This window comes from Eptesicus fuscus, chromosome 11 (assembly GCF_027574615.1).
Source record: "Eptesicus fuscus isolate TK198812 chromosome 11, DD_ASM_mEF_20220401, whole genome shotgun sequence".
Classification (NCBI taxonomy): Eukaryota; Metazoa; Chordata; class Mammalia; order Chiroptera; family Vespertilionidae; genus Eptesicus; species Eptesicus fuscus.
In genome coordinates, this window is record NC_072483.1 from 92,939,016 (window position 1) to 92,952,019 (window position 13,004).

General features: G+C 48.0%; 1 protein-coding gene across 1 annotated transcript in view; it reads left to right on the top strand.

Moving 5' to 3' along the window:
• The window catches only part of CALCRL (calcitonin receptor like receptor), a 70,960-nt gene that overhangs the window by 42,014 nt on the left and 15,942 nt on the right, over positions 1–13,004 (top strand). The window contains exons 5-8 of the mRNA XM_054723288.1: positions 738–882; positions 2,552–2,662; positions 2,757–2,869; positions 4,269–4,360. Of these exons, the coding sequence (XP_054579263.1) occupies positions 738–882; positions 2,552–2,662; positions 2,757–2,869; positions 4,269–4,360 (461 nt within the window). The remainder of the gene's footprint in view (positions 1–737; positions 883–2,551; positions 2,663–2,756; positions 2,870–4,268; positions 4,361–13,004) is intronic.

Consider the following 13,004-nt stretch of genomic DNA (forward strand, 5'->3'; position numbering starts at 1 on the left):
GGAGGGGGACAAAGCGGGGGGGGGGGGAGCGGGGGCTGGAGACATCTGTAATACTATCAACAACAAAAATTTTAAAAATCCGTATTTTAAAAAGAGAAATAAGGTTGAAGAGAGGTTTATACCGATTTTACAGGACAAAACAGGGAGAAAAAGTCATGTAGACATTAAAATGGAAGTGAGGCTTGACATGGTCCCACTAAACCGGAGGAACCTGAACGTAGACCCTCCCTAAAACCTCGATCGACGTGCACAGAGTAAAAGCTCTACCTACCAGTGTCACACACGAGCTTGTCATGATCTCACAGAATTAGAAAAACGACAACAATTGCGAGGATTGTCGGGGCCATCGGCGCCCCTCCGGCGTCTGGGCACCACGCCGTGTCCGTCGAGGAGAAGAAAGCAGGGGCCGGGCTGGGCGGCCTGTCTCCCGCGCTCAGAGCAGGAGAGCGGGCCAGGCTGTGCAGGCGGCCTGTCTGCGCCCACAGCGCGGCCTGGCGTCAGGCTCGCAGGACCAGACGGCCAGGCCCAGGTCCTCTGCCCTCGGCACCCCTAGCTCGTCCCTGGAACTAGGACCTGACCCAGGAGATGGTCGCTATGGAGACGGGCCAGTGCGCCTCGCAGGGACTCGCCCACCAAGTCCTCGGACCAAGCTCTGCCCTGACTGTCTCCCAGCGGAGTCCACGGCCGGCGACAGACCTCGGCACAATCCTGACATCTCCTCCTCCTCAATCCCGTAGGTTCCTGTCGCAGCGGAACCCGAACAGAGCCATCAGGAGCAGAGCAATAACTCACTTCCGCTGAGTGTCACGAGAAACAAGATCATGACGGCTCAATATGAATGCTACCAGAAAATCATGCAAGACCCCATTCAACACGCCGAAGGTAAGCATGCCTATTTCACTTTGAACGCACTGGTATGTTTCTAAGAGAAAACCGCCCCATGCCATCAGATGGGTGTCCGAGGCCCCTGACTAAAAATAGGTTAGTTGCTAATTTTTCTGGTATATGAACGGTTTTCATTATTATTTATTTATGAAGAACGCTTTACGACATAATTTCTCTCTCCGACAAAATTCTAATAAGAATGTGTGCAACAGGGATATTGTTAGTAACAATCTTTACGGTATAAACATATTTAAAATATCAAATTAAGTATGTGTTTTGAATTAAATAGGTGACAGTTGATCTTCAGTGTGTGTAGTTATGTTTTTAATGAGCTGCTTGATGGGAGTTTGCATAATAAAATGACGAACAATGGTTTTTATATGACTTATACTTTGAATAGTACACTTGGTAGCAAGGTTAATGAAGTATACGTGCTTTTGCTCCCACTGTGAGTCTTCAGACATGTCTGAGGCATTTGTTGGGAATCTCCTAAATGCCTTTATGAGCCCCAATTCTGAAGATGTAAAGATGAGAAACACCAGGAGAGTGGCCAGACTTAGCAAAATAATAATAATAATAACAGTAATAGAAAATAGTACCTGTATTTTATCTGGCAGCCTTAACGCCATGGTTTTCTTCAAATATAAAATGCAAAACTCACAATACAACAAAGCAAAAGACAAAAACTTTAGCTATTCTTAGATTTTTAAACTATCAGTGGAAACAAAGATCTTAAATTTTTTTGCAATATTTGATATATTTACATATTATTTATATTTATATATTTATGTAACTAAAGTGTTAAAAGTAGGTTGTTATTAGTGTGTACTCGCATGTGAGAAAGAGAAAAAATGTGGGTTTTTTCACATTGGTCAACCTTTAAAATTTTAATTTATAACTGAACAGCGTAACTTGTTTATCTTTGGAGAAGAACTTGGGTACCTCTGCTTGAACATTCTTATTAGAAGATATTTATTCAGTTAAAAATATCTTTAAAATAAGTCAGACAAGGACAAATGATCTGATATTAGGTCAATAGGGGTTGAATGATCAAGTATTAAACTATTTGCATACAAATTCAGACATGTTTCATTTTAATTTGGAAACCAGTTATTCTAATCATGACGGTGAAGTAATCCCTGCACGCTCATGCACCCATGAGGGCGTCCCCGTCAGCGATGACTGGCAGGTGTGCAGGGTGCACCATGTGGCCTCGGGGTGCAGCCGGCCTTGGCCTCTGGGTGTGTGTGAGTGCACTCTGTCTGTGCGCACAATGACAGAGTCACCTGATCCCGCCTCGCTCAGACCGTGCGTGGCTCAGGGTGTACGTGAGTCTCATTGTCAGTAGACAGCCTGTGTTCCACGTCAGTGTGGGCCCACCGTCAAGACTATGGATGGCCCTGGCCCGTGTGGCCCAGTGGATAGAGCGTCAGCCTGTGGACTGAGGGTCCCGGGTTTGATTCACGGTCAAGGGCACATGCCCAGGTTGCCAGCTCGATCCCCAGTGTGGGGTGTGCAGTAGGCAGCCGATCCATGGTTCTCTCGTCATGGATGTTCCTCTCTCCCCCTCCCTTCCTCTCTAAATCGATAAATACACGTATGGTTCTAAAAGCCTCTGTCCTCAGGGACAGCTGCCGGAGTTGGTCACTCCGCCTTCCTCCCCCAGGCATGTTCTGCAACAGGACCTGGGACGGGTGGCTGTGCTGGAACTACGTGGCGGCGGGCACCGAGTCGGTGCAGCACTGCCCGGATTACTTCCAAGACTTCGACCCCTCAGGTAACGGCGGCCCCGGCAGGCCCTCTCCTGGACATCCCGCCCCTCACCCTGGGGTCACGGGGCTGTTCTCCTTTTCTCCTTCTCCACTTTAAAGAGAAGGTGACGAAGATCTGTGACCAGGACGGACACTGGTTCAGACACCCGGCGAGCAACAGAACGTGGACCAACTACACGCGGTGCAACACCAACACGCACGAGCGCCTGCAGGTGCGTCCGGCGCTGGGGCAGGGCGGTTCGCTTCCCGCACACAGGGTACCCCGGGCGCCCCAGGGGTCAGCGGCCGCCTTGGGGAGCCGCCCGCGTGTCCGGGAGGAGGGCAGGGGGAGGGAGCGTTGCAGGGACAGCGCCCGCCGAGCTGCCGGTGCTCGGAGGAACCATCTGCGGGCGGTAGGGGTGCCCGCCGGCGCCTCGGTCTGGGAACCAAGCCTGGGTGGCGCCCGGTCCGCCTGCAGGTGTGTGCCTGTGGGGGAGGGGCTGTCTGTCCGGGGATGGACTGGGTCCTGCTCGTTGCCTTCCGTCTGGGCACCTGACCAGCGGGGTGGCCTTCAGCGAGCCATGCCCTCTCTCTGCCTCCGGGTAATAGCGGGGTAACAGTGAGCCCACCCCCAGCTTTCCCCCGACGGACTGACACAGGGAGACCCTCGGAAGAGCCCAGCACTAGGGCGGCCTGAGCGCCGGCAGCTGGCTTTCTGATTACGCGCCGTCTCCTCCTTGCCTACGCAGAGGAGAGTTGGAAGAAGCTTTTTAAAATGCACAATAAAGTGGTACGTTACAGACACATGAACTGCAGACAAATCACCAAACAGAACGTGGCAAACCCCGGAGGAAGGGAGAAGGGGTGAGCAGGCCCTCAGTTACTGCCTGGAGATGGGTCTCCGCCTCGGGCTTGTCAGGAAGCAGAGCCCGTGGACAAGCACGCCTCCCGCCTCCACCATCCCCGGGGGAGCCCGACGGAGCACACCCAACGGCACCTGGTTTCAGGCACAGAGAGGGGGCGACCCGTCCCTGTCCACCACGACGGGACATGCTGGCTTCACCCGGCACACGACCTAGACCCGTGGTCGGCAAACGGCGGCTCGCAAGCCACATGCGGCTCTTGGGCCCCTTGAGTGTGGCTCTCCACAAAATACCACGGCCTGGGCGAGTCTGTTTTGAAGAAGTGGCGTTAGAAGAAGTTTAAGTTTAAAAATTTGGCTCTCAAAAGAAATTTCAATCGTTGTCCTGTTGATATTTGGCTCTGTGGACTAATGAGTTTGCCGACCACTGACCTAGACCAGTGACAGTATTCCTGGGCATACTTAATATAGGATGTCTAATTCTTACATAAGAAGGGCATACAAGTGATGTGTTGATGTCACTGGATAAATTGCATAAATATCCCTCATTCCAGATGTGTTCAGGCATTTATTGGTTTGCAGGCTAAATAAAAAAACAAAACGGCAAAAACACCCGCATGTGGGTTTGCTATTGGTTTGCAGCAAATGAGAAAGCCATAAGATCACATGTTTGTGAACACATAGTGCGTTCCGTTGAATTTGATCTTCTACACATGTAGGATTGTGGTACGGACATAAGCCTTACCTTTTTTTATTATTATCAATTACAGACAGCACTGAATTTGTTCTACCTGGCTATAATTGGACATGGATTGTCTATTGCATCGTTGCTCATCTCACTTGGCATATTCTTTTATTTCAAGTAAGTACATGTGACATGGGGTTCAATTCACCGGTTGTCTTTGATGAATGCTGTACCGTGTAGCTGGTATGTTATGTGCTGATAAAACATGTGAAATGTAGATGATTCACAATGTTTCAAATAAATTAGATGCTTGAAATAACTTGAAATATAAAATATCGACTTCATCTTAAATCCCAACTTTACAAAATTAGCAGCAACGTAAGAAGGAAGTCACATGTGACGGTTCCAGCTGCCTTGGAGATGGCCACATATTAAAGGCCGTCTTAGCTGAATTTTCAGCTTATTGGTCAATTTTAATATCAGGATACATGGTACATTATGGGAACTGATATTTTGTGTGAATGATAGCAATAGCATTTAATATATATGATTAAAAATAGTATCAATGTACTATGGTTTATTTTTTATGTAGGAAATCATTATTAAAATGATTAAATTATACATTGAATTTTACTTGAAATAACAGTCATTTTCAGGGGAGGGAGACTCAGCTCCAGTTCCTTGATACAAGAAGTGATTTTTTTTAATTAATAGGAAAGTAAATTCCCAAACATATATATATATATATATATATTATTTTATGCGTTAACATGGTTTTCATCATTTTGGTCACCACCAATAATTACAGAACTCTATGTGAAGAGTGAGGAGCTGATGTCACTGCATCTTCCTCGCTGCCATCATTACGATACAATCCGCAGACTCATATCTCATTTTAAAAGGGAGGCTAGAAATTCCATCTCTCCCCCAAATAGTTATCTCATGTTTCACATGTTAATAGGCCTATTTTTTCAAAGAGCAATTTCCAAAAAAATCAAGAGTGCTCTATGCAGTAAGTAGCTGTATCTCAGCTAAATTCCATGCTTTAAAAAAAAAAAAAAAAAAAAAAGATGGCTAGCATGCTACAGAGGCAAAACTGAATTAAAGCGAAGGAGTGTCTTGCCGATGTATAAAATTAAAATTAAAGTGTTCAAGTGATTACATTGCTTATACTTAAAGTTCATCCCGAATGGACAACTAACTGTTCATTCACTATAGTGAACTAAAAAAAAATACCCCTGTAATGGCGAGTTAGCATAACAGGAGTGGACTCAATTTCAGGCACCACTGCATTTTAACGGATATGCAGTGCAGTGATATAAAGTGTGGAATACACTCTAATCTTGCCTTCACCATTTAACTGATAGTGTGGACTCACCCTGATGCCTGTTTTTAGGGAGCTTCCGTCTCTTTACAAATGGTCATAATAAATACTGTTCAAAACACGGAGCAAAGATGACTCCGATGGTAGCTGGCATGCAGGACTCTGGGAGGACAGGTGCCTGGAGGCTCCTCCCAATCCCTTCCCTCTCTGTGTGGCTTCGTCATTTTATTGGACTTTCACTGTCTTTTAAAAATGGAGAATTTGAACAAAAAGAAGCAAAGCTACAAGTGAATGTTTCTTTCTTATCACACATTCTTGGGCTTTAGCTAAAGCACGACAAACCCTCTTCAGGGAAGACCCCAGCCGAGCATTAAATACGTTTTTATGTCCGGACATTCTTCATTACAGGAGAGAGGTGAAGAGCACAGACCAAACAGAAACACCTCTCTCACCTGCCCCCTGCTGCATCGCACACAGCAATTCTGTCCTTTCTTAAGCCTCATTTTCACATCTTTCAAATGCAGACACTGTTCGTGTCTGTGTCGTAGATGTGGTAGAAAGACTGAGATACGCATGCAGCGTGAAGCAAAGGGTCCAGTTTGGAAACCATTGTCTAGCACTGGCATAGTCATCACTCCTTCTCGTTAGCTCCTTAAGAGGTTTCTATAGAAATATTTAGCCCTGATAGGCAGAGCATGCCACTAGGCTCTTTAAAAACAAAGAACACACTAGTTTCAGAGGTGCCACATTGGTAAAGAAGCTGTTATAATGTTCATATAGAAAAATCCTATATAATAAAAGCCCAGCCACCAGAACGACTGCTCGACCAGCTGCTATAAGGTGCATTGACCACCTCTTAGTCCCTCCTTCCTCCTCCTCCTCCTCCCCCCCCCCCAGCCCGCAGGCTCCAATCACAGCATGGCCAACGGGGAACCACGGGGAACCATGTGGGTGGTGGCGGGCGGGACTGGGGACTGGTGAGCAGGCAGAAGGCAGACCTCCTGGTCCCTCCCCCCGGCCCACAGGCTCCAATCAGTGGTGGCAGTGGTGGGGCAGGACTGGGGACTGGCGAACGGGCAGAAGATGGCCCTGATCGCAGGCGAGGCCTAGGGACCCTACCCGCGCACGATTTCGTACGCTGGGCTTCTACTGATTAAATAATGAACAAAAAATGTTATAAACCAATTTAGTGGTATATTTATATCAGAAAATAAGCTAGTCAAAAAGAATGAAACTATTTTTATGCCCACAAGATTCCCTACCGCTTATTCAGTCCTTGAAGCACATTAAAGAACTCATAGTCTTTGATTGTAAGACACTTCTCATGTATACGCCCAGAACTGTCTACTCAAACAGCAGAAGCCACTCTCTACTACACACAGCCACCCACTGAAACGGGAAGCAATGCAAAGAACGCCCCAACGTTAGCGTTGTAGGAGCAGGGGTGACCTCGGCATGGCTGCTTTGTGCGCCCGAAGGCTCAGCTCAGGACTTTGCACGTAGCAGGCAATAAAGTTTAATGAGTTTTTAATAAGTATTTTCATAAATCTTAATACATTTTTGAGAAATGAATGGACTGGGATGCTTATTTGTACGACTGGCTTTCCCATGGCTTCTCGTGACCTGGGGCAAGTCCCTGGCGTTCGTCCGGTCGTTCTGTCTCCGCCGTCACTAGGACTCCTCAGAATTCTCTTCTGTGGAAGCATCTGTGTGGCACAGAGTGCGAGGCTGCAGCTGGATTAAAGGAAGGTCCAGGCCGCCTGGGAACGTGCTAACGTGGGTGGTTCATGAAGCATGTTCCTGTGTCAAGAGCAATACAGAGTTTAGTTTTCTTCCGACCGATTCCTAGAGGAACGGGTGTTCACACAACATCGCTGTGTGTTAGAAAGAGGACCTGTCAGGAGCGCCTTTCTGCTCCGAGCCCCGTTCTCCGTGCTGCGTCGTTCTGGCCTAGCCGTGGGTGCAGGTGACCCGTTTTCCCCGTTTGTTAATGGAGGGCCCCAGGTCCACCCTAATAAAAACCAGGAGCCACACACAGCGTTGGTTTAGGGTACGGTTTGTTTCCTTCAGAGGCAGGAACGTGGACTCCTCGTCCGCGCTGTAGATGAGAAACCGAGGAGCATGAGACGCCCGTGACCAGACAGACCTCAGTTTTAGATTACAGCCAGTGACAGGCGGAGGCAGGCGGAGATGAAACAAAAGGGAGGGGACCGGAAAGACGGAACCTCGGGGCTTGCCAAGTCCTGAGAGACAGTGACTCCCGCTCATAACGATCCTTGGAAAAGCAAAACAGAACCCTTTGGTTAAAAAACAACCAACTCCAAATAAACTTACCGGAATGAGTGATAAATTACACTCTGATCGCTGTTTAACATCTGAGAGCACGGCCCAGCTTGCTCTCTTCCAACCCAGGCAAGGGCGAGGGCGTGTGCAGCATCCGAGCTGCGTGAGGAGAGCGGTTCTGCTATTCACCGTCCCCCTTTTGCTGACATTCAGGCTCGGATACCAAACAGTTCGAAAGCCAAGTTGCATATTTACAACGATATCGACAACGCTGTCATTTCTAGCTGGTCGAGAAGAGTTCCTAAATGAAACTCAGAACAAAAAACAAAAAAAAACTGTATCCAATTAGGAGGCCCAAGTTTTCTTAACGTAGTAAAATAACCCTTCAATGCTTATCTATTTTTTTTTTTCAGGACAAGTGACCCAAATTCTCCCCTTTTTTCTTAGATCTTATCTGAATGGAGTCAATCAATATTGCGAACTTGGTCCTCATTTCCAGTGTCTTCATTTACCTCTTGAATTAGAACAATTGTAGTTTTCTCCTTTAAGGTATACTTTTTCTCCTGAAACGGTTCATGATTCAATCTCTAAATCCATTTTAAGCAAAGCTGACTATTTAAAGAAATTCTGCATTGAAACCTAGATAACAGAGTCTTATTCTATAGATTACGCCAGGGGTCCTCAAACTACGGCCCGCGGGCCACGTGCGGCCCGCCGAGGACATTTATCCGGCCCGCCGGGCGTTTTTGCCGCCGCTGCCTGTCCTGCTTAGCAGCCGACTTAGCAGTGTGCATAGGAATGTGTTCATAGTTTGTTTTTTTAAACTATAGTCCGTCCCTCCAACGGTCTGAGGGACAGTGAACTGGCCCCCTGTTTAAAAAGTTTGAGGACCCCTGGATTACGCCATGATGGCCCTGTTTTGGCAAATCAGAACTTTCACAAGTTTGTGGTTTTTTTTCATCTGACAAATTGGCACCGTCAGAGGTTTGATGGGCCGAGTTCAGAAGTGGTCACCGCCGTCCCTGAACGACACTCTCAGGCCTGCCCCGGCCCCCGCGTCCTCCGCCCGCGTGTCCCTTTCATTCCCGGGAAGTGCGCTGTGCGCCGAGTCCTGAGAGAGGTCCTATTCTGTTGCAGGGTTTCCTCTACTTAACATTTGGATATTATTTAATTAACCATATTTTTCCATGTGTTGTTTTATCAGATTATACTTACGAGATCTTTTTCCAAATTTATGAATGTTAATCAATGTGCTGAGAAATCCATCTCCTTCTAACGGGCCTGGTGAGGGCTGAAACATTCCTACTCGTTACGCAAGTCTGTGTTGGAAAGCTTTTTCAGTGGGTCCACGGTGCTCACGTAAGGAAAGCACTGCCTTTCCACATTAGATGTCAGATGCGAGCGATGGCAGAGCGGTGCTCGAAGCCGTGGTCGCTCCGGCCGGTGCGGCTCCGCTGGCTGGGCATCGTCCCAGGCACCCCCAGGTTGCCGGTTCGATTCCGGGTCAGGGCACATGCCCAGGTTGCGGGCAGGAGGCAGCTGACAAATGTTCCCCTCTCACATCAGTCTTCCTCTTTCTCTTCCTCTTCCTCTTCCTCTTCCTCTTCCTCTTTCTCTTTCCCTCCCTCTCCCTTCCTCTCTCTCTAAAAATCTATTTAAAAAGCAAAGAAGTAATGGATTTACACCAAGACCCACTTCTGCTATAACATAATTGCTATTATTGGTTAATGGCGAAGAGTCCCAGGAATGGAAATATAAAGCAAATGAATTAACAAATTTGGACTCATTTTAAACAGTAAATTTTTATTAAAAGCTGTAACATTATTAAAGGTCATATATTTCTGTTGATATTTTTTTTCTTTATAAGTATATTTTATCTATTTTGCTTGAGCAGTTGAAACATAAATGCTACTTAAGCATAACTACATTTTCCTGGGAATAAAGTGACAAATCATTTAAGATACCTAAGGATCCATGGTTTGGTATAAAAACTAAGTACTCATTTAAATGGATTGAAACTTTGTCATTTGAAAGACAAAACATAAATAATACGACTTGTTCTTTCTCCTTGAAGTCATAATATATTTTGCAATCAGGTTTTCCACTCATGTTTTATAACTAAACTAGAGGCTCAGTACACAAAATTTGTGCATGGTGGGGGGGGGTGGTCCCTCAGCCCGGCCTGCACCTTCTCACAACCCGGGACCCCTCGGGGGATGTCCAACTGACAGTTTAGGCCCAAATCAGGCCTAATCCATCAGTTAGACATCCCTCTCACAACCTGGGACTGCTGGCTCCTAACCGCTCGCCTGCCTGCCTGCCTCTAACCACTCTACCTGCCTGCCTCATCACCCCTAACCACTCTGCCTGCCTGATTGCACCTAACCACTCTGCTTGCCTGCCTGATCATCCTTAACTTCTCGCCTTCCTGCCTGATCACCCCTAACTGCCTCTGCCTCGGCCCCTGCTGCCGTGGCTTCATCTAGAAGGACGTCCAGAATGACGTCCAGAAGGACGTCCAGAATGACGTCCAGAAGGTCGTTTGGCTGTCTGGTCTAATTAGCATATTACGCTCTTATTATTATAGATGGCGATTCGTGGTTTCATGGTCTGACTGGAACAGGGGTGGTTTTGTTTCACTGAGATGGGCTTTGATGCTCTTTTATTGTTTGTGGTGAAAAGAAGACTAGGGAAGCTAATCGAAAGCAGCCACGTGGTAACTATGTTAGAAAAGACTGAGTGTTCACCACGTGTGGGAAAGGATGCTATGCAGGAGACACGACTTACTGCACGCAACCTCTGGCCAGTCCTGGGAGTGCTACGTGACCTCCTGTGACAGATGGGGAAACTGAGGACGGGGTTTGTAAGTAACTTGAGCAAGTCGTGCTGCACGGCGGCGGCACAGTCCAGGCTCACGTTCAGGTCAGCTCTCAGACCCTCCCTGATCCGCCTGCATCCACTCACGCGCCTGCTTCCAATTGCCCCACAAGAGGACTGAACGGCACAGGATTACATACATCCCACATGCGTGTAATGGCTTTGTTGACACATTTACACCAACTGCCTCTGTAACTCTGCTTGTCAAACTTGCATATTGAAGTAATTTCTAAAATAATTGTGTGGAGAGAACATGAAATGAAAACAATCCAACCCACAAACTACGTTTTTTATTCTGTGGGTTCCGCGAGGATAGAGAGGGAGAGTGTGACATTTAGACAAAGGAGGGAGGGGTTTTTGTAAAATATTCTCTAAGCTTATAAAACAATTTCTAAAAAAATACTTTGAGCAGAAGAAGCACATTTAAAAATTCAGAGTAGGTGAAATTGGTTGCCGATTAACATGTGGAAAAGTCTGGAATGCTTTTAGGGTTTCATTAAAACAAGCCAGTGTGTTTTCCACACGCGTGCTTTGGTTTGCCTCTACAAGTTGGTTTTATTGGTACGAATGTCCTTACATGTGGTAACGAATCTGCTTAGAAGAAAACAGCGTGGGTTCCTGGGAAGATCGGAGGCGTTTTACCGCTAGGCATCGGTGGGGAGCACGCATCAGAGAGCGTCTGTCTGCATGTGAGTCACACAGAACCCGGAGGGAGAGAGGGAAGAAGCCACGGCCACGGCCACGGCCAGCCACAGGCCCCCCGGGCGGCTGGGCGCGCCCTCGCACACACCACCACGGAGGGAATGGCCGGGCCGTGGTCCGGCTCGTTACACACACACAGAGCTCATGGCAAACACAGGCTTTCCAAAGCCGACACTTGGCTGGAGTTCAGAGAGGGCGAAGTATTTAGGTTGACTGTATTACCGGGATCATTTTGTGTTAAAAATCACACAAAATACACTGATTTCCTGAGCGCTCTTCAGGGTTCGCTTGGTTTTGACATCAGATGACCCATGAGACAGGCTGTCAGTCCATCGTGTCAGAGCTTTGCCGTCACGTGGCCGGGTGTGTGTCGGGACCTCCCTTTGTCACCCAAGAGGGGGCGGCCTTTCTGGGGCCGTGCGAGCAGGAACCACAGCTTCGGGGGAGTCAGGCGGCCGCAGCTCATTTTTTTAAAAAAGAAATTCTTTATTGTTGAAAGTATTACCTATGTCCGCTTTTCCCCGTTGGCCTCTCCCCGGTCGCCCCCGCCCCCGGTCGCCCCCCCCCCCCCCCCCAGCAGCAGCCCCTTTCTAAGCCTTCCTGCCGAGCCGCCTGGAGGTGGGAGCAGAGCCACAGGAGAGAAGGCGCCCGGGAGGCAGAGAACAGACTCTGGGAGCGATGGCCGGGCACCCGGGAGCCTAAGCCTGCCAGCCGCAGGCGGGGTCCCACTGCCCACCCTCAGCCTCCCAGTGGGTTGTGCTACACGCGCTGCTCCGCCTGTGTTCCCGGCCCGCCTTTCGGCCTCGGTCACCGACCGCGGCTTTGGAAGCCCTTAAGCGTGTCCTCCTCCTTCCGGCTCACTGCTCCAAGTGTGTCTGATTTGCTGTCTGAGCAAACGCTCTCTGTCTTTTTGTCATGATATGAAAACTGTGGAATTGTGTTGTTTATATATGTAGGTCTTAACCAATTGACCTGGAGATATACACTGAGCGGCCAGATTATGATGATCTCTGAATGCATAATAATCTGGCCACTCAGTGTGTGTGTGTGTGTGTGTGTATGTGTGTGTGCGCGCGTGTGTGTGTGTATAATATATATATATATATTTTTAGAGGCCTGGTGCATGAATTTGTGCATGGGTGGGGTCCGGCCAGCCTGGCCAGGGGGAGGGGACATGGGCAGTTGGCCGGCCTGCCTGCTGGTCAAACTCCTGGTTGAGGGGACAATTTGCATATTAGCCTTTTATTATATAGGATAGACACTGAGTGGCCAGATTATTATGCGTTCAGAGATCATAATAACCTGGCCACTCAGTGAAGGGGGAAAATAGCCCAGTTAAGGAAAACATTTGAGTGTTTTTCCCATGGTCGTAGCTGAGTTATTTCAATTCTCTTACTAAAGAAGTGCAGATTGTCATGGCTAAGCCGTTTTCCTCTAAACAGTAGTTGGTACTCCACAGACCTTGGGTAAGCTCCGGGCAGGCATTTAAAAATAAGACCATGTAAATATATTTTATAGTTCATAACATTCACTTAGAAGAATGATACGTCATCAGAATAAACCACACGTCATGGACACACGCCCATCAGCCCCCTCCCTCCGAGCACAGAGCTCCGTGCTGCCTCGTGGCGCTTG